The sequence below is a fragment of the Hippopotamus amphibius genome, chromosome 5, assembly GCF_030028045.1.
Source record: "Hippopotamus amphibius kiboko isolate mHipAmp2 chromosome 5, mHipAmp2.hap2, whole genome shotgun sequence".
NCBI lineage: Eukaryota > Metazoa > Chordata > Mammalia > Artiodactyla > Hippopotamidae > Hippopotamus > Hippopotamus amphibius.
Window position 1 is genome coordinate 173,705,339 of NC_080190.1, and position 20,889 is coordinate 173,726,227.

Below are 20,889 nucleotides of genomic sequence, written 5' to 3' on the forward strand. Positions count from 1 at the left end.
CAGGGTGGGCGCACACAGGCCACAGGAGGGCTGAGGAGAGGCCCAGAACGGGGGCGGGCCCTGGCCACTGGTGCAGGAGTTGCGCCAAGAGACACAGGCCGAGTGTGAGGCTGCTCACTGAACACGCCCACCCACAGAGCCCAAACCAGGACAGGACCAGAGGAGCTGGAATCTCAGTCTTTATTGGCTGCAAGGCTTTGCACGCTCAGGCCAGTGCCAGTGCTTAGATCTTGTTGAAAGCAGCAACGTCAACGCTCTGCACCTGTGGAGAGGAAGGCCCGTGGTCACGGGGGGCCCCGCTTCCCGAAGGCCCCTGTGCCCGCGTACCTGCCCAGAGGGCCACTTGGGATACCCCCGCCCTGCATGGGCCCCTCACTCACGTGCTCCTCGAACTTGGTGACCTCCTCCTCCAGCAGGTCCGTGCCCACCTTGTCGTCCTCCACCACACACTGGATCTGCAGCTTGTGGATGCCGTAGCCCACGGGCACCAGCCTGGAGCCCCCCCAGGTCAGCCCGTCCAGCTGGATGGAACGCACACAGGCCTCCAGCTGCGCCATGTCTGTCTCGTCGTCCCACTGCGGGGGAGAGGCGAGGTCAGACCCCGCTCCCTCCACAAGCACAGTCTGAGTCTACACCTGCCCTGCCTCCCAGTGATCCCTCCAGGACCCCAGGGCACAGAGAGGGGAGGGTCAGAGGTGAGCCACTCACAGGTTTGACGTCCAGGAGGATGGAGGACTTGGCCACCAGAGCAGGCTTCTTGGCCTTCTTCTCAGCATACTGCCGCAGCCTCTCCTCCCGCAGCCGGGCGGCCTCCTTGTCCTCCTCCTCGTCGCTGCCAAACAGGTCAAGGTCATCGTCCTCGTCGTCCTCTGTGGCGGTGGCCACCTTCCTGGTGGGGGGCTCCACTTGGCGCATGGGAGACACGTGCTGCCATGGGGGAGGGGAGGCTGAGACCCACACAGCCAGGACCCCAGGCCTCCAGCTCTTCACTGTTGCCTGGGCCAGCCCAGGTGGGGCCCAGAAGTGGGGAGGGCCTCCTGCTCCCCGGTGCCAGGTGTGGGGTCCCTGGGGGGGGGGAGGGCCCTCACCTGGGTCTGCAGAGCTGTGGCCCGGTGGGCGGGTGAGCTCTTCTCTAGCACACTCAGCCGGGCCTCCAGCTTGGAGACAGCCTGCTGTAAGTCCTGCACCACTGTGGGAGCAAAGGGGAGGCTGGTCAGACAGCGGGGGCCAGGGCGGGCCCTCCCCGTGGGCCCTCCCCCCATCAGGCCCAGGGCCTCACCCCCTCGCAGGCTCTGGTTCTCCACTTCCAGACTGGCAATCCGGATGACCAGCTCACTGTGGTCTCCACTGGGCCCGCTGGAGGCCCCAGGGCCTGAGCTCTGCAAGGCAGGGGGAGAGGAAGGCTCACACCCTAGCCTGCTGCTAGGGGTCCCCCTATTCACAGCCATTCTGAAGCAGAGCCCCAAGCTGGGTGAGAAGCCCATCAAGCCCCACAGGGTCTGCCAGCCATGCTCCACCCAGCCAAGGGGGAGGAAGCCCTGCCAGGCCACAGGGGCATCCTCAGCCAAGCAGAGCGCACAAGACAGGAGGCAGGAGGCCCAGAGCGGCCCCAACATGGAGGCAGCGCAGAGCTGAGCCATGGCTGCCATTGCCTGGCAGAGCGAGAGGAAGCACAGGACTTACAGCTCCAGGGGCAGCCAGACCCAGCACCTCAGGAGGCCCGGGCAGCACAGCCTTGAGCTGGAAACAGGAGGGGGACAGCAGTGGGGGGGCCACTGGGGGCAGGAGGAAGGAGCGAGCCAGTGCAGGGGCTGCCCCTGCAGCAGCCAGTGCTGTGCCCTGCCTCCCTCTGGAAGCTCTAGGGGACCCGGGGACCCCAGCCTGGCTGCCAGCCTCCTCTGCTTCCTCCCTGACCAGGAGCCCCTGTCACCAGACCCAGGTGGCCCTGCCCAGGGAGTTACACTGCAGGGTCCTATGTGCAGGCCACTCAGCAGCTCCCCCGACCCCAGCAGAATAGCTCCAAGGACAGGACACGGTGCACCTGGCCCTTTGCAGACGGCTGCGGCCCTCCTCCCGTGTCTAATCACGATAAAGGCCTGGGGCCAGGGGCCCACCCACCAGGCAGCCACAGGGAGAGCCACACGGTCCCTCCCCTGCTCTGCACACCCGCAGGACACGACCAAGGCGAAGGTCTCCAGAGAGGCCAGGCTGACAAATGCCTGACTCCCTGCCCTGGGACCAGCAGGCAGTGCTGACACTGTCTCCTGGACCAACCAGCTCCCACTACGCACAACTCCCAGCAGAGCTGGCCGGGTGGCGCCGTGTGACTGGGGGAGGAGCACTGACCAGCCCCCAGGACTAGGGTGGGCTCTGCTCCCGCCACTCCCCTCCTCTCAGATCAACCCAGGCATCCACCCCCACTCATCCCATCAACCTCCTGCTCTGCTCAGTAAACAGACCTGTCCACCCACAGCTGACCGTCCTTGGGGTCTCAGCTGCCACCACCTGGCACGGGGCCTCCTCTCCAGCCTACTTCCCACGGCCCAGCTCCCAGCGCCATTCCCACTAAGAAGGTCCTTTGGCTTCCGGGGCACAAGGATGAAATCCAGGCCCACCCGTTTCCTACAAGATCCCGCCCACCATGCCTGCTCAGGCCCCACCCCTTCTCAGCAGGCTCCCCACAGCCAGGCCCTCTCTCCCTGCAGATCTGTGCCCGCTAAGTAAATGAATGAGGTACTGGGGCCGCAAGGCAGGCTGTTGCCTCAAGCCTTCGCCCTGCTGTGCCTGCTGCCCGGCCCCAGGACCTCCCAACACAGCCCTGGCGACAACACAGACCAACTGTGGATGGGTCTTGAGGATGCAGGCTCCGGGCAAGGCCCCACCTGCTGCAAGGCCAAGAGGAAGTGGCGGGGGAGAGACCAGGCTGCCAGGGGCCATGGGGTCACCTCCGCCACCAACAAGAAGCAGGCCACTCCATGGCGTCCAGGCCCTGGGCCTACACTGCCCACCCCAATGGTGAGGAGGAAGCCAGGCGGCTCAGTGAGGTGGGCCCAGGCTATGCAGTCCAGTCTGAGCCCACACGGCCTGGTGGCCTCAGGGGCAGTGCTACACGGAGGTTCCAAGTCCAGAACCCTCCTTCCCCGCCTCCAGCTCTACGCCTGGCACCACGCAGTCCCCAGGAACCTCTGGAGTCCCCGTGTCTGCCGAGCCCCACTCCACCCACATCCAAGCATGGGGCTGGGCCAGCAGCGCCCCTCCTGGGTCTGCTGGCAGCTGGACGGTGACCCTCTACACTGCACGCGGAAGCCCCACTGCCAGGCCCTGAGTGGGAGATTATTTGGAAGTGGGGTCTTCCCAGCGGTAACCAGTCACAATGAGGTCATTAGGGTGGTCCTAATGACTGGTGTCCTCAAGTGAAGAAATTTGAACAGAGAGAAGACACAGGAAGAAAACAGCCATCTAGGTGCCAAAGAGAAAGGTCTCAGAAGGAACTGACCCCACCCACACCCTGACCTTGTACTCTGAACCTCCCGATGGTCAAAAGATAAGTTTCTGTTGTTTCGGCCCGGTCTGTGCTGCTTCATTATTTCAGCAGCCTGAGCAAACCAGTCCCCAAGCCCTAACAGCTGCCCATGTGCTCTCCCCAAAGACCGCGACCCTGAAGCTGGCCTCAACAGCCAAGGCCATGAGGCTCAGCGGAGGAAGATGTCCAACGACCCAAGAATCCCCAGGGCCACGGCATCCTGGGCACTGGAGCCCAACGTGCCTGGCCTGAGCACAAAGACCTTGTGCCACCTCGATCCTGTGGCTGCCCGGCCTGAACCTGGTCAGGCAAGCAGAGGGTGGCAGGCAGGATTTGGGGCTGACGGGCAGAAGGCGAGGCAGGGGTGTGTGGGCGCCAAGCATAAAGGAGGGCCTGCTGGGCAGACAGCGGTGGCACCACTTCCTGGGGGACAGCCTAGCCGACGGCCACGAGCCAGTGCACCTGAGCCAGCTGTGGCAGGCAGGAAGTTCCCAAACACGTCCCCGTACTGGTCCCCAAACCCTGTAAAGAGGTGACCTCACATGACAAAAGGGTCTTTGTGGATGTGATGAGCTTGAGGATCTGGATGTGGGGAGATGACCCTAGGTTATCCAGGTGGGCCCAGTGCCACCACAAAGGCCCACGTGAGAGGCAAGAGAGGAAGAGTTGTGACAGAAACAGACATCAGAGTTCACGACCCTGTTGGCTAGGAGCCACAGGCCAAGGGGTGTGGACAGCTTCTCAAAGCTGGAAAAGGCAAGAAAGTGGATTCTCTCCTGGAGTCTCCACAAGGAAAACAGCTCTGCTGACACTTTTGGCCCCCAAGGCCGGGTCACCACTCTGCAGCCCAGAGGGAGGAGGAGGCCCTGACTCCTCCAACAAGGAAGCTGGAGCAGCAGGGTGGCCATCCCCAAGGGACAGACTCCCTAGCCAGGCTGGGGACAGAGCTGGACATGACCGTTTTCTTCTCCTGATCTCACGTGGGAACCGGAGCCCGAACTGGGCAGCAGGGCCCCTCTCTGGGCCTCAAATTCAACATGGTGGCGACTCTCTTGTCCCAGCGCACCCTGTGAGCCCACCTCTCCGGGTAGGGCCACCCCTAAGAGGGAAGGGAGGGAGCACGCGCCTCCACACGCTCTGAGCAGGCCGCGAGCAGGAAGGAAGAGGCCTCAGGCCTGGTGCCGCAGGAGCAGCCGCGGCAAGGTGGGGAGTCCCGGGTGACCGCCAGCAAGCCCGGCAGGGACCCCTCGCGAGGAGAAGAGTGCCCGGTCTGGCAGCGTGGGAACCAGCGCTGCACGCCGCACCCTAACGTTGCTCCCGACGGGCAAAGTCAGCAGCAGTACTGGGGGGACGCCAGGCATGCCGTCTGGGGAGAGCGCAGTACTCACTCCGGCCAGAGACTTCTGGATGTTTTCTCTGGCTCTCGCGATGTCACGGAGGATCACGCTGGCGCCATTCTCCTGCAGATCATGCAGAGAGAACCAGTCTTTCATTTTTTTAGTTAAGAAACAAAATTTTAAAAAGCAAGCCTCGTGTGGAGCCAGCAGGAGAGCCCTGTGTAGTGAAAGCCCAGCTGGCAGAGGGTGGAAGAAGACGGAGCCCTGTGGCCCTGACAACGGGGCCTGAGGGCGCGGCCTGCAGGCCCAGCTGGGCCGCACGTCCCAGGTCCCAGTGGACACCCAGAGGCGCTGGGCACACCTTGCCCACGTGAGACCAAGAGCAGCTCCAGCTCCTCAGGAGCCAGCCGGCCACCCTCTGAAGACCCACCCCCAGCACCTGCAGCGGGGCCACACGGGCCCAACGGGCCATGGCCCCTGGTGCGGGCACAGCCACCCCGAGGTCCCACGTGTAGCAGCCCCTACCTGGCGTGAGGAGCCAGCCACGGGCCCGTTCATCTGCTCGTAGAATTTCCTTTCTGCATCATCGTATTTGAACTTGTCAAACCAGATCTTCTCATGCACTAGGAAGTTTGTGGCCATTTTCCTGTTGGGAGGCGGAGGAGAGACTAAGACAGCCTGGCTGGTAGGAGAGGGTGCCTCCTCGCAGACCCCAGGACTGGCCTGCATGAGTCCCCCTTCCAGGAGCCCAGACTCTGAAGGTGCAGGGCGGGCCATCCCAGTCCTCAGGTGACAAGGGCTCCAGACTGCAGGGCGGAGCATCAGAGGTTCTCAGCAAGGACCACAACAAGCCCGTGAACCCCTCCCCCAGCCCGTCCCCCATGTGGGCTTCCTTCAGTGCTAAGGCCGGTGGTCCCCAGGCCAGCCCAAGACCAGCGGCTCTCAAAGCGTGGCCAGGAACCTCTGGAGGTCCCCAAGATCCTCCCTTTTCCAATCACACGTGTTAAAGGCTGGATTTGTCAGACAATACACACACCAACAGACAAGGCACAAGCAGGTTTAAGAATCCAGCTGCCTGCTATTAAGCCAGACACAACCTTTGCAAAAATGTAAAACAAGGCCCTGCCATTCACTGAATTTTGTTACAGAAAAACTACTTCTCACATAAATGTTACTAACATGTAACAAGCTCATTAGTATTTTTCAACAGATAAGTACTCCCGCACTTCTGTGCCAACAGTGTGAAAACCAGATAGATAAAACAAAAGCTCTTGGACATCCTAAGAGCAGAAAGTGTGAGAACTGCTGCTCTAGGTCAGGGCCTGTGAGACAGATGCAGCCACTGTCCGTTTTTGCAAATCGCTGTGCCGGCGCGTCTGCAGTCCGCTGCCTCCCCGCCGCTCGGGGAGGAGGGGAGCTGCCACAGACCTGGGCCCAGGGCCCAGACTCTTCACAGACGACGAAGTGGGCTGACTCAGGGCCGCCCTTTCTCCTAGTGCAACACAGAAGGACTGTCTCACCCACTCTCCGTGCTAAGGACCCCAGGCCATCACTGAATGTGGGCACGTGTCCCCAGTGACGAGGGAGAGGGGTTGAGCCCTGTGACTCCCTTCCACCCCACCCCCGAGGTGCCGCTGTGAGTCGTTTCAGCTCCACCTCACCCCACACGGCCCGACGGGGACCACGCCCCTGATGGTGGGCCCTATGCCCTGCCCCTCGCACCAAGGCCAGGACCCCATCAAACCAGCACACCCAACCCCACTGAGGAGCCAAGGGGCTCCTGCCAGGAGTCGGGGGTCCAGGGAGGCCCCTTCACGTCCCTGCGGGCCCTGCCTACGAGCGGGGGCCTCTCCCCACTACAGGTCCCCCAGTCTGCCGAGTCCAGCCACCTCTGCCCACCTGCCTGAGCCCAAGGGGCTGAGCGACCCCTTCCGTGGCCAGGCTCTGGCCTCCGAGACCCGCTGGAAGCCCATACAACTGCCCCGGGGGCCAGAGCCCTGGGTCCACAGGGTGAAGGCAGGCTGGCCTTGTCCGGCAGGTGTCTTCCAGACGCAGGCCGCTGCACCAGCCACGTGCTGGGGCACCTGAGAGGTCCACCTCACCTCAGGTGGTCCTGGGCCAGGGAGGCAGGGGAGACAGCAGGAGGGCAGGCCCAGCGGGGCTCAGGGTCCAGGAGCCTTCATCACCCCCGGCCCCGGGACTGTCAGGGGAGAGACGCGGGAAGTTTCCTGGCCAAAGGGGAAACCCTGCAGATTCAGTACAGCTTCAGGCCCACGTGGACCCCTTCCCTCTCCCAACTTGGTGGGGGTGACCAGAACTCAGTGACCCCCCCCCCCAAGGGGTGACCCCAGAGGCTGCAACGCCCCAGAGGCAGAGAACGACCCCTGCCCGACCCACTCCGGCATCCAACTCAGCCGGATCCAGGCGTCTCGGGAGGAGCCCCACTGGGGTGGGGACGGAGGGGAGCACGCAGGCCCGGCCCGGGGAAGCCCAGGCACCCGTGTGGTACATTTCTCCTACTTGGGTCTCAGGCTGGACACGGAAGGGCCAGACCGGGCGCTGGGTCGGTGAGCCAGGGATGCAGCTTCGAGACGCCAGGCCACGCGCAGGGCCTCAGCGGCATGGTGGCGGCACTCGGCGCTGTCGTAGGCAGGCTTGCTGAGCCAGGGGGCCTCGGCGTCCTTGTGCAGGAAGCAGCAGTAGGGCAGGGCAGAGGGGGCCTCTGCGTCGGCCCGCCGCGGCCCGGGCCGCTTGCTCCCCGCGGTGCTGCGGCCGCGCCGGTCTCTGCGGCCACGCCGGGCGCCCTCAGCCTGGCTGACTCGCTCCTGCAGGCGCACCTTCCCAGGGGGGTGGCCGTCAAACAGGGCCTCGTAGAAGCCCCTCTCGGCTGCGTCGTAGCGGGGCTTCTCCAGCCACACCTCCCGCACCAGCGCCTGCAGGCTGCTTGGCGGGGGCTGGCCGTTGGCTGGCGGGCCGGGCTGGTGGACGAGGCACAGGCTGGGGCTGGCCGCCCGCTGGTCTGTGCGGGGAGCCCCCTGCCCAACGCTGCCCTCCACGGCCAGCAGCAGGGCCTGAGACCACTCCACGAACGCCCGCTCGGCCTGGTCGAAGGCAGGCTTGTTGACCCAGACGCCCCAGGCCACGTGGTGGCAGGCCACACGGCCTCCGTGGGCGCAGGGCTCCCCAGGGGCTGGGGCGGGGGGCTGCGCTGCCTGGGAGGCCTCGGCCGCCAGCCTCTGGCGGTACAAGCTCTCTGCCCGGTCGAAGATCGGCTTGTCCAGCCAGACGTGGTCAGCCGAGAGGCCCATGAGGGCCGGGTCCTCCTGGCTGAGCCAACCCTTCGGGGAGCGCTTCCTCTTCTTCTGCAGTGGCTTCTTTCCATTGTGGCTCTTCCCGGGCTCACTCCCGCCGCCACCATCGGGGGCGTCCGCCTCCTCGGCCTCGTCCTCCCGGCCAGGCCCGTTCACCGCCAGCGCCTCGGCTGGGAGCTGCTGGGCGGCGGCTCCTGTGGCCTGGTGCTCATCGAAGGGCCGCTCGGCATCCCCAGACTTCCGCTTGTCCTCCCAGACGGTCTCCAGGGCACAGGAGGCCTTCCCGCTCCTCATCTTCCGCGCAGCATTAAGAAGCAAGCACAAGAGGACAGTTGCAACACAGCGGGCCGTGGCCCGACGCCCCTCCCCCCAGGGCTGCCCAGATGGGGTGTCCCGGGCAGCATGCACAGGGGGCGGGCGAGGCAGCAGATGCACACGTGTGCGTGTGCGGGGGGGGGGGGGGGCGCATGTATCCTTCTAACCGCACAGCGTGTCTCTCCTCACCCAGCATGCACCCAGGCTCCCCACAGAGGCCCAGAGGACACGTCCCAACCGCGCTGGCTACAGAAACCCTTCCTGTGAACCCCTAGGACAGCTGTGAACTAAAACACAGGACACGCTCAGCTAATTCAACTTTGACGTCAACGACAGATGATTTCTAGATGAAGTACGTCCCGTGAGACTCACTTATACTGAAGAGGCAGTCGTTGTTTACCTGAAACTTTAACTGGACGTCCTGTGTTTTTGCTAACTGGCCACCTCCCTGAGGCACTGGGTTTTGTTTTATAGAAAAGCACTTGGCAGTGTCAGAGGATGGCACCTCCTGTACACCCTGCCTGAGTCCCCCACCCGCACGGCCACATCTCCATCCTGAGCAGAGCATGTTCCAAGGGGAGCTGGAGGATCTTAGACAAGGGGCAGCTGGGAGCAGAGAGTGGAGCGCCCACCTCCACATCAGGAGAGATGCCAGGGAGAGCGTCTAAAAGGGAAACAACCCAGTGACTCTGGCAGTAAGAACTGGGTTCCTTGATCAGCAGCTAACACCTCCTGGCCCGGAGGCACTCGGCTCACACCGTGGGTGTCCCTAAATTAAAGGGGCCACATGGGAACCTCTGATTCCTGTCCTAGGGTGCCCGACACTTCCCCACACTTCAGCACCTTTGGGCGCAAGGGGCTGCGCCACTGGGACAGTGGGAGGCAGAGGCAGGGCTCCGCAGCCTACCCGCCGCTGTGGCCACCAGACAAGCCCCTGCCCAGGAGCCTCCACTCAGAGTAACCCTAGACACCTGCTGCGCAGGACTACGGGCTGTTGGCCCAGAAGGCATACACCAACAGCCACACGAGGCCATGGCCTTGCCCCTGCAGCGCCCTGAGCCTGCTGCTGGCACGGGGCCCCCCTCCTGCTCCCCGGCATGCTGCTCCGTAAAGGCCAGCCCCCGCGTCGGGCAGCCCAGAATGCGACAGCCACCCCCTACTCAGCAGAACCGAGGACCCTGGGCCACTGCAGCCTCCGGCCAGAAGCACCTCAAGCCCAGAAAGCCCTGGCGGCCAGTCTGGTCTTAGGACACACCTAGGGGTCCTCAAGCTCACCCTCAGCTGGCCTGTTCTAGAGGTGGCTGTGACTGGCACGGGGACTCCTCCCCGCCCCCAGACCCTACTCTGGACCCTGTGCCCAGAAGCAGAAGCGCCAGGCCAGCTGACCAAGGGGCTGCGCAGCTTGCCCTCAGGGCGGCCCCAGCAGTTGCGAGGTGGTCTGGTGGAGCCTAAGTGGGGGCGGACCGGCCAGGCCCTCACCCCAGGAGAGGAGGCCCCCAGAGAGGGGCAGACGTTCACCCCAGACAGCAAACCTTTTCTGCTACTCACCGCAGGATCCACAGCCCTTTCCCAACAGCCCCCCAACCAAAACCAAAACCCAATTCCAATTACCCTGGGGCATGTGGGCTACGTGCCAACCGGCCTGGGACTTCAGGGAGGTTCCCCTTCGTGCTGAGGGGCTCACGGGGGCGCCTCTCACGGCACACGCCACAGGGGTGGGGGCCCCGGGCTCACAGAGGTCTCTGGCTGCCCCCTCGAGCTTTCCTCCCCGGGCCGGTGGCAGCACTTACCAAGGCCAGCTGATGGCAGAGGCGGTGCCGGGGGGCGGGAGCGTGTGCCCAGGAGGAAGAGCACTGTGACATCACCCACTGTCCCCAAGGGGCGACAGGCCTGTCTGTCCTCTGACGGACCCTCACCAGAGCAGTGTGGGTCAGGGCTGGTCCGGCCCCTCCAGCCCTGCCCATCACGCTAACCCCCCAGTGCCAGAGCCCTCGGTGAACCCAGGGCCTAAACGCTGTCCTCAGCTCTAAGGATCAGACGCCGCTCAGAGCTCTCCGGGCCGCAGTTCGGGAGAAGGGAGGCCGCTTCCCAAGATGCCTAGGAGCCGGGGAGAGGGCCTGAGGTCAGGGGCTAGCCAGGGCGGTGGGGCCCCGTGCTGTCCACAGGCGGGGGACCAGCATGGCAGGGCCCGCCCACCGCCGGGGCAGGAACTGGCTCAGCCCAGGAGGGTGCTGAGGCCACACCCAACAGGTCCAGCCTCTGCGCTCCAGACAAGGGAACCCAGGCCGGCAGCGTGGGCCCAGAGGTGTCAGGACGCGCCAGGCGCACCAAGGGCGGGGCTGGGGTCCCCTGGCTCAGGCGGAGGTGACGCAGCAGCCCGGGACAGGCAGGTACTTACTGTGGCTTTGATCTCCTAGGACAGCGTGAAGAGAAAACAGCAGAGTTAGAGGCGGTCAGACAGGGTGGCCCGAGCAGGCTGCGGCCTTTTCCGCAGCTGCTTGCGGAGGCGACGCGGAGGCGAATTTGGTGGCGGAGAGCGAAGGGGAGCACCGGCGCCGAGACCCACCCCCAAATCCCCAGGGCCGGCCGAGGCCCCTCGGAACAGGCAGATCCTGGGGTTCCTGTGAGCCGGAGCCCAGGCGGCCCGGGAGGCCCCACCTGAGCTCCCCACTGAGCCGAGCCAACCTGGGGAGGGGAGCCAGCACCCCGAGTGCCCCGCTGTCCACACGGACCCCCAGCCCCGCACGGCCGCTGGGCCCAGACCGCTGCACAGGCAAGAGGACAGGGACCTTGCTGGCGGTCCTGGCTGCCACCCAGCCCCAGAGCCCACGCGGCGCAGGGCCTCTCCCTCGGAAGGGCCACTGTCCCCACAGGCTGGCACCAAAGGACTACCAGGGACACAACGCCTTCCTGGGGTGCCCAGCCCTGGAGCCACAGAGATGGCCGCCCAGGAACTGAGGACCCAGCCAGTCCTGCCCACCAGGCCCCTGCCCTCCTCTCTACCTCACACTGTGGCCTGCACTAGAGCGCCAGCCTCCAGTCACCACCAGCAGGGCGCACGAGGTGTCCTGCAGGGGCGGGGCAGGCACGAGGTGTCCTGCAGGGGCGGGGCAGGCACGAGGTGTCCTGCAGGGGCGGGGCAGGCACGAGGTGTCCTGCAGGGGCGGGGCAGGCACGAGGTGTCCTGCAGGGGCGGGGCAGGCACGAGGTGTCCTGCAGGGGCGGGGCAGGCACGAGGTGTCCTGCAGGGGCGGGGCAGGCACGAGGTGTCCTGCAGGGGCGGGGCAGGCACAGGAGGACAGGAGGCAGGCGTGCACAGGAGGTCCTGCGTGGACTCTCTGCAGACACCCCCCATCGGGGCTTCTTGAGGGGTGAGGGGCTGTGCGGCAAGGCTCCGGTGGGAGGACAGCTCTCCAGACACACCGCACAGGAGAGCTGTCACGCGGGGAGGCGACCAGACAGCCGAGGCCTGTCTGGTGAAGAGTCAGGACGGGGCCGACAGCACCCGCAGGGATGCTGAGGATGCGGCTCCCAGGACAGCCAGCACGGCCCCCCAGCATCAAATGCAGAAGCCCACCTCTCTTCCCTTGCACTCCCCTGTTTCTGAATGCGCCCGGACTCCACGGGGCCCATCTCTCCCGGGACAAGAACCAGTCTGAGTTTGAACCCTTCCTCTCAAGGACGCAAACAGGGAAACGTAAAGCTGTCGGGTAAGGATCCAGTTTCCTACAGCACTCGACCCTCCTCTCCTGCACTCTCTCCAGCCAGTAACAGCAGAGCACAGGGAGGAGAGCTCACCAGAGCAAGGACCCAGAAGCAGCAGCCCCAGCCTGTGCTCCTTGAAGCAGACAGGACTGCTGGCTTACCTGCAGGGCCAAAAACGGGCTGCCCGCCACTAAGGCCCAGCCCTACTCCATAAAGTCTGTAGAGACCTCTCCCATAAGAGAGGGCACTGAGGTGTGGGAGGCCCTGGAGGAGTCATGGCCCACCCAGCTGCCAGGATCTGCGGTGAAGGCAGCAGTGCAGCTCTTCTGCTGCACCGTCCAGCCAGACCGCGCTCCTGGGCTGTGCTGAGGGACTCTGGGGGCCGCAGAGTCCTTCTCGGCCTCTGCCCAGCTGGGAGGGCAGTTCGTGCAGTGCCAGTACAGGGAAGCTGGCAGCAACCCCGGCCCACGATACTCCTGGCTGGAGAATCCTGAAGGTGAGGACGTGGCCTGGCAGAGCCTTGCCCACCAAGGTGGGGCCTGGGGCAGCAGAGGGCCCCACGGGCCTGGGTGAATGGGGAAGGTTTCCGGGAGGGATGAGGGTTGGCCCCTCCCGGGGCTCCACCCTCCACATCTCGTTCTCATCCTCCAGATGGTCTCACGTAACCAGGTGCCCAAATGACCCCATCACAGTCCTGCACATGCAGGCGCTCCCAGGTCATCCAGCCAGGGGTCAAAGCTCCCTGCCGCCCTTCCACAGGAAGTGGGAATCTGTGAGGTGTGGGCAGACAGGGCCCCTGGCTGGCATGGCTGGGACCAGTGCCACACAGTAGCGCTTCCGTGTGTGCGGTGTCCGAGGGGGCGGGGTGAGCAGGGAGAACAGCCAGGCAGCAGGCCAGCTGCGTGGACGTGATGCCCTCTGCCTGTCCTTAGGGGAACACTCCACAGCCCCAAATTCCTACTCAAGGTGCTTTCCACCTGACTCCCCTGACAGTCCAGCCCCACTGTGAAATGCAAACCTGTCCTGCTGGCAGGAAGGGGGACCTCTGCACCCCAAGACTCAGGGCTCACACGGTGACTGCCAAAGTCACCCCACCCCAGGCCCAGCCAGCTGCATCGACATTTGTGCTGCAATGCCATGGCTGTTGGCTCTATTTCTGCCCCAACTCACGGCGCCCCAGTCTATCAACCCTGACCACCAGGTGCCTGTGCCCCCTCCCTAGGGCAGCTCCAGCACTGCACACGCTTTCTCAACAATCCTGTGTGCACCTGACACCTCACACAGCTGGGAGACTGGAGCGGGGGAAACTGAGGCTCTGGGTCAGTGAGGTGAGGAACTGGGACTCCGTGTCTCACTCTGATACCTGTACTTCACACAAATGTCACACTGCCGTCCACTTCGAATTCACACATGCCATCTTAAAACATGAGCGCAAGGTCAGGGCTCATGCCAGCGTTTCCTGCCTGCAGCCCCTGAAAAGCTGACACCAGAGCACGACACACTGAAGGTATCCTCTGCGTCTCCCTATTCGAGAAGATCACCTTTGAAAACCTTCACTCACAAAACTGCTGGTCAAGAGTGTCTGCCCACCAGGCTCCTCTAGGAGAAGGCAGCACCCACCCAGGCTCCTGTGAAGCCCACAGCAGCCACACTCCAAGGTGAGGAGATGGAGGCCCAAGAGCTGGAGAGCACTGGCACGGGGCCCAGGACTGACTGCCCCATAGAGGTGGCAGAGCCTACCCGCTCCTTGGAGTCTGTGTGCCAAGCCTTCTCAGGGAACACCTGCGTCTGGAGCTGGGCACTGGCGGCTCAGGAAGGACCGAGTCACATTGAAGCCAGCCCACGTACTGGCTGAGGGCGCCCAGAGGAGCCTGGGGTATCAAGAGTCCTTCCCTGACCCAGAGTCTTTCCACCGGGGTCCTGCCCTGCCCCAGGCCAGGCCTGCTCCCTCGCGAGTTACCAGCCAGGGTCAGCTTGTTCTCCTGCCGGGCAGGGACCGTCGCACCAACAGCTCTCTTGCTCCAAGCCCTGCACTCCGCACACCCTGACGTGCTGCCTCCATCGGGCCCCCGCCCACTCCACAAGGTTTTCCCTTATTCGTTCCACGGAAAGTGCCCACTCTTCAGGAAGGAATCCTCCTCCCCTTCAGAGACTGGCTTGGACAACATCTCCTACCGGGACCACGTCATCCAAATCAAGAGCCTCCATCGCTCTCAGAGAAAACGCAGTTCCTTCCGAGTCACCCGGCAATCACGTCCTCCTCCTGCCCTGCGTTCCCGAGCTCTCCGTGTTCCACGGAGGCCCCCGGCCCCGGAGGCGGCGCGCGGCAGGTGCGCAGCACATGCGGACGGGGGCGGCGGTGGGGGGGGGGGGGGCAGGGCCGGACGACAGCCGGGCAGACGTCCTGGTTCCCCCGCGAGGCGGGGGGCCCGGGCGGTTCCGGCGTTCCCGCCGCCGCCCTCCCGCCGGGGCCGCCGCAGGGGACCGGCCGGCACGTGGCCCGCGGGCCCCGCCCCTCCGCGCTGCCCGGAGGCCGCGCCCGGCCCCGCTCCCCGGAGCCGGCCCGCCGGCGGCACTGCGGCCCGGTCCCCGCCGGCGCAGCGCGGGGCGCCCCTCCCCGAGCCCCGGGCCCCGGCGGTGCGGACCGCGGTACTCACACGCCAGCCTAGGACGCGGCGACCAGCGGGCAGGGCCTGGCGGCGCGCGACCGCAGAGGAAAAGGAGGAGCGCGCGGGCCGCGCACGGGAAATGAAGCCGCGGGCGGTACCACGCGCCGGGACGCGGGGGACGCGGGCAGCGTGCACGCCCCGCCGCGCCGTCCGGACCCTCCGCGCGACGCTGCCCGCGTGCGCGAGGACAGAAGCCAGCGCGAGACCCCCGCGGGGCCCGCCCTTCCCCGGGGGAGCTGCGGCCGGCCGCCGGGCTCAGCGCCGCCCCCCGCGGCTCCCCCCGCGCGGCTCGGGTGGACTCGGCGGGCCGGGGCGGGGCCGAGCGGCCGGCACGTGCCAAGGACGCGCGGCGCGGGGGGCGGGGCCGGGGCAGCGCGCCTGCGCGCGCCGAGCGGGAGACAAAGGGGAGGGCCCGGCCGGCCCCGCCTCCAGCGCCCGCCCTGCGCGGCCGGCCGGCGGGCTTATGGCCCCGGCTCCCGCGCCCCCGCCGCCGCCGCCGCCGCCGCCGCCATGTACCCCGCGGGACCCCCGGCCGGCCCCGCCCCGCGCCGCGGCCGCCGCCCCCCGCCCGGGCGCCCCGCGCCGCCGCCGCGGCCCCCCGCGCCCGCCCCGGTCCCCGCCGCGCGGCCGCCGCCCCCCGCGCCCGGGCCGCGGCCCCGCGTGGCCGTGAAGATGGCCTTCCGCAAGGCCTACTCCATCAAGGACAAGCTGCAGGCCATCGAGCGCGTAAAGGGCGGCGAGCGGCAGGCCAGCGTGTGCCGCGACTTCGGCGTGCCCGGCGGCACGCTGCGCGGCTGGCTCAAGGACGAGCCCAAGCTGCGCTGGTTCCTGGAGCAGCTGGGCGGCGAGGTGGGCACACAGCGCAAGAAGATGCGGCTGGCCAACGAGGAGGAGATCGACCGCGCCGTCTACTCGTGGTTCCTGGCGCTGCGCCAGCACGGCGTGCCGCTCTCGGGGCCGCTGATCCAGGCGCAGGCCGAGGCCTTCGCGCGCCAGATCTACGGCCCCGAGTGCACCTTCAAGGCCAGCCACGGCTGGTTCTGGCGCTGGCAGAAGCGCCACGGCATCTCCAGCCAGCGCATCTACGGCGAGGCCGAGCCCCCGGCCGCCGGCCCCGCGCCCGGCCCGCCGGTCAAGCAGGAGCCCGCGCAGCTGCCCCGCGCCGGGCCCCCGCCCGACCGCGCCCTGGCTGCCCCGGCGCCCGCCGAGGGTGGCTACGGCGACGAGCAGATCTACAACGCCAACGTCACCGGCCTCTACTGGAAGCTGCTCCCGGAGCAGGCCGCACCCCCGGGCGCGGGGGGCCGCGGCCGTCGCTGGCGGGGCGACCGAGTGACGGTGCTGCTGGCCGCTAACCTGACGGGTAGCCACAAGTTGAAGCCACTGGTCATCGGGCAGCTGCCGGACCCACCCAGCCTGCGCCGCCACAACCAGGACAGGTTCCCCGCCTCCTACCGCTACAGCCCCGACGCCTGGCTCAGCCGCCCGCTGCTGCGCGGCTGGTTCTTTGAGGAGTTCGTCCCCGGCGTCAGGCGCCACCTGCGCCGCAGCTGCCTGCAGCAGAAAGCCGTGCTGCTGGTCGCCCACCCGCCCTGCCCCAGCCATGCGGCCAGGATGCCCGCCCTGGAGGAGAGCGAGGAGACCCCCAGGAGGTGCCGGCCTGAGCCCCTCGGCCCTCCGGAGGAGCTGCAGACCCCCGACGGGGCGGTGCGGGTGCTGTTCCTGTCCAAGGGCAGCAGCCGGGCGCACATTCCGGCGCCGCTGGAGCAGGGGGTGGTGGCCACCTTCAAACAGCTGTACAAGCGGGAGCTGCTGCGTCTGGCCGTGTCCTGCGCGGGGGGCTCCCCGCTGGACTTCCTGCGCGGCTTCATGCTGGAGGACATGCTGCACCTGGCCGGCCTCTCCTGGGACCTGGTGCAGGCCGGCCGCATTGAGCGCTGCTGGCTGCTGGGCTTGCGGGCCGCCTTCGAGCCCCGGCCTGCGGAGGAGTGCGCTGGGCAGCCTGCGGGCCAGGCCGAGGAGGCCGCGGAGCGCAGCAGGGTGCTCAGCGACCTCACGCACCTGGCGGCCCTGGCCTACAAGCGCCTGGCCCCTGAGGAGGTAGCCGAGTGGCTGCACCTGGACGATGACGGGGGGCTGCCTGACGGCTGCAGAGAGGACGCGGGCCCCAGCCGGCCTCCTGTGCTCCTCCCTGGGGCCCCTCCAGCCCCAGCCAGCCTACCCTCTGTCGAGGAGGGAGGAGAGGAGGAGGAGGCCACCGTGCCCACTGCTGGGGAGGCTGTTCGGGGTCTGGAGACGGCTCTGCGCTGGCTGGAGAGCCAGGACCCCCGGGAGGTGGGGCCGCTTAAGCTGGTGCAGCTTCGCTCACTGATCAGCATGGCCCGGAGGCTGGGGGGCATCGGGCCCTCTTCTGCAGCCCCTGACGACGGGGTGTGACCATGCCAGCCCAAGCGGCCCCCAGGGGCCTCTCTTCTGCGGCACTGGGAGGGAGGGGACACAGTCTCCCCCCCTCTCCTCCCCTCCTTTGGGGTGGCCCACCCCATAACTCAGGGGGTTACAGAGATCCTAGCCCAGTCTGGCTTGGAGGAGCTCTGTTGGTGAAGGGCTGTCCCCACCACTGGTGCCCCCTTCTCGCGTGGGGGCAGCGAGAAGAGAGGCCTCAGGTGCCTGCGTCTTCTCTCTGGGCAGGTGTGCACGTGGGGTCTGCGGCCTTAGCCAGCTGCCCTCCCATGCAGGCCTGGCTTACACACCACAGCACGCATCAGAGCGCAGGTGGCTGCATTCCCACCCTGGCCCCTGTGGGGCTGAGGTCTCCAGCCATGTTCCTGTCCACACCTTCCCGCCCCCGTGGCCCAGCACTCCCGTCCCACGGGACCACAGCCGTGTGGTCGTCTCAGAGGGAAGCACAGCACTCGCTTTTGGTTTCAGCGCATTAAGTCTGTTTTTTACAGCTATTCCTGAGGGACCCAGGGTGGATGGCTCTGTGGGCTGGGGAGGGAGGGTGGTGCCCGGCACTCGGGCCTCCCGAGATTCTGGGTGCAGCGAGGGGTGCAGGTTTCTGCTTCACTTGGATTTTTAATTTTCCTTAACAAAACATTCTGAACAGCTCTCATCTTGTGGGGCTGATGAGCACTAGCCCTGGGCCCTGGTGGTAGACCAGTGGCTGGGCCAGCGCCCCCGCCAGCCACACGCCACTTTGTTCAGCCCCAGGGCCCAGAGCCATCCCGTCTCCCTGAGCCGCCCCGTGGCACTGACAGCCACGCCAGGACAAGCCTCAGTGCCTTAGCTCCCCTCCAAGGCGCCCCTTCCCAGCCTGCCCCCAGGTTTCTCCCCGCTCCCGGCACTGCCAGGGGTGTGGCTGAGCAGCTGCTTCCCACAGCCCCGTGAATTGGGCTCCTGGGTGGCACAGTTTGCGAGAAGGCAGGGGCTCTGTAACTGTGCAGCTCCTGCATGCTGCACTGCTCTGTCTGGCTCTAGACTCAGGATCCTGCTGGTGGCCTGAGGCTGAGACAGCCAGGCCTCCCAGAGGCTGCCCTGTAGAGATGCCCAGAGCCCTTCTGAGGGGTGGGGGGGCTGGATTTGAGGTGTCGCCTGCCTTAGCGCTCTCCCCTCATCCTCGCCTGCCCCATCCTCCTGGTGGTCCGAGGCCGCAGACAGGTGCTGTGTTTGCGGGACGGAAGGGCTGTGCACGGCAGTAGGGTCGCTGGGGGCCCCCAGAGCAAGGATGTGAACTGTTCCTTGGAACCACCCCCAGTCAAACCAAAACAAAACACCACGTATACACGTTTATGTCAAATTTGAGAGCTGAGGTATGGTACGAAGGATTTGGGAGCTCGAGAAGGGAGGCTTGGCTAGCCAGGCGGAGGCAGCAGCCTCCAGCACCACCTGCTGGTGCCCACCTGACACCTCCGCTTCAGCTGTTAAGCTTGTACACCTGCAGGAGCCTCTGGGGCTGGCCCTGGGTCTAAGCACGCGGCAGCACGGGGCTTCAGGATGTCTTGCCTGTTACACCACCTGCTTCTCCAGCTGGTGGCGACCCAGGGACCCAGGCCGGGAGCTCCTGGTCACAACGGCCAGCTTGCTGGTCCTCTGCCCTGCCCAGCCTGCCTGCAGGGGCCTGTGGAGCCACAGACCTCAGAGCCCAGGTGGGCACCAGGAGAGGGCAGCCTCATCAGCGCTGCCCCTCTTGCCAAGTTTCCTGCCTCAGCCTTTAATCCTTTTGTACCCAGGGGCCTGGCAGGGAGACTGCAGTTGGTATTGAGAACCGGGTATCAGGACAGGACCTCCGCCTCCTCCCCTCACGTGGCACCAGCCTCGTTCCCTCTGGGGAGCCAAGGCTGCACCCTAGAAAGTCGCTCTGCCTGGTCCCCACGGCCCTGGATGGGCAGCACGGGAACAGGGCACCGCACAGGCTGGCCTGGGGCTGGGAAGAGCTGGGGGGCCCGTCAAGGGCCGGTCTGGGAGCTACCTCCCTTTGCTGGGCTGGGGACCACCCACCCGAGGGCCTCTGAAGGTGTCCTCTCTAGAATGGGGGCACCGGTGCCACGGGGCCCTGCACGTGGAGAGGGCGGCTCTGTGTCAAGGGCACTGACCTCCCTGGGCTGACCTCAGTGTGGACCACGGGGCGGCTTGGCCAGAGACTTTCTGTGGGAGACGCCAGTTTGTCTGCAGCAGATGGGGTGAGAGGGGTCCCTGGTCTGTGCTGGGAGAGCACGGCTTCTGGGGGCGCCGAGGGTCTTCGTCGCTGCGGGGCCCCTTCAGCGGCCCCACCTGCACAGCACCAGGCGCCACGCGGGAGACTGCATCTTGCCCTCAAGGGTGACGGGTCTCTCGCGAGGGTGCGGGGCCCCTGTGGCATGGGAGGTGCTCAGGGACACAGCCACTAGGCTCTTCTCCTCTTGTTCACAGCCCTGTGATGAATCCTCAAGGCGCTGAAGGTCACTGATTCCAAAAAGTGGCCCCTGATCAGTCACTGTCAGGCCTGGTGGGCGTGGCGGCGGGCACGGCAGGAAAGCGCCGTAGATGGCAAGGTGAGCTCGTGGCTTCTGCTGAAACCAGCCCACCTGGGGGTCAGGAGGGGAGACCAGGCTGCAGCGTCAGAGGGAGCCCGCGGGGGGCGGTCTTGCCCGAGGGGCCGCACACTTGGGAATGAGCCCCCGGATGACAGCTGGACCAAGGATGGAGCACTGGGTGAGGAAGGGGGCACCCTCCAGCGGGGGGTCGGGCCTCCTGGGACCCCCAGCCTGTGGCCCAAGAACGGGGCAGGATCAGGATTGTTGGGGGAGCCCAGGGCAGGGGTGCTTGCTCTTCGAGGGGCCTTTCACAGCCAGCCTCACTGACAGCAGAGGTCACCAGCCAGATGGGCCCAGTGCGCTTTATAATTAAAGCTGGACATGCCAACTTCACACAATCCCTGTTCTAGTCTTATTTGTGTTCTCCATCCAGTGCTTGGGTCCAGAACACATAATTTGAAAAAGTGGGGAGGGTACAGAAATAGGACAACATTGATGAAAAAAGCTCACATCCACCAGCTTCTAAGAAAACTAATTTTAGCTTCGCAGTGTAAGGTGCAGAGACTTGGCCGGCCGGTGACTGGGCTGCAGCTCTGCCCCCTGCGGCCCTTCTTGGGCTAGGCCCTCTTCAACCAGCGCTTCCGTCACCAGCTGGGCTCCCTGGGCGCCTCTCACTCAGGGAGTGGCCGCCCCCGGGGCAGGGCTGGGCAGAGGTGCAGCTCCTGCTCCCCAGGCCCAGCCCAGCCTGGTTCCCGGGGATTCTCTTGGGAGATACGTGGCTAGGACCCGCAGACATACAGCTGAGGGTGCGGCTGGCGTGCTGGGTGGGTGGGGGGCTAACCTTGCAGAGCTCTCAGGGGATGCTGCCGTACAGCTGGGCTGGGAAACCCTGTCCCCGCACCCTCTGCACCCACCAGCTCCAAGTCTGAGCCCAATATCCTGGCCCTTGGCTGAGACGTGCTTCCAGGCACTTGGAATTTGGTTTAATCGGCCTCTAATTAAATATTGGTCACTCTG

The 20,889-nt window shown here is 66.0% G+C and overlaps 2 protein-coding genes across 6 annotated transcripts; one reads left to right on the top strand and one right to left on the bottom strand.

Moving 5' to 3' along the window:
• Positions 1–166: 166 nt before the first annotated feature.
• On the bottom strand, positions 167–15,080 carry EEF1D (eukaryotic translation elongation factor 1 delta). 5 transcript variants are annotated; one of them, XM_057736777.1, is made up of 11 exons: positions 14,367–14,591; positions 10,885–10,899; positions 7,381–8,465; positions 5,386–5,506; positions 4,912–4,983; positions 1,684–1,740; positions 1,280–1,379; positions 1,089–1,189; positions 709–927; positions 381–575; positions 167–262 (listed from the first exon to the last, which is right to left on the bottom strand). In XM_057736777.1, the coding sequence occupies exons 1-11, from the start codon at positions 14,397–14,399 to the stop codon at positions 224–226; spliced, it is 2,037 nt and encodes a 678-aa protein (XP_057592760.1). In that variant the 5' UTR covers positions 14,400–14,591; the 3' UTR covers positions 167–223. The 5 variants fall into 5 exon arrangements, with proteins under 5 accessions (XP_057592760.1, XP_057592763.1, XP_057592761.1 ...); XM_057736780.1 differs by lacking the exons at positions 10,885–10,899; positions 14,367–14,591 and adding an exon at positions 14,849–15,080; XM_057736778.1 differs by lacking the exon at positions 10,885–10,899.
• Positions 15,081–15,370: 290 nt separating this feature from the next.
• TIGD5 (tigger transposable element derived 5) lies at positions 15,371–20,886 on the top strand. Its single transcript, XM_057736811.1, has one exon. It carries the CDS (start codon positions 15,371–15,373, stop codon positions 17,294–17,296), a length of 1,926 nt encoding a protein of 641 aa, XP_057592794.1. The 3' UTR covers positions 17,297–20,886.
• Positions 20,887–20,889: the final 3 nt, after the last annotated feature.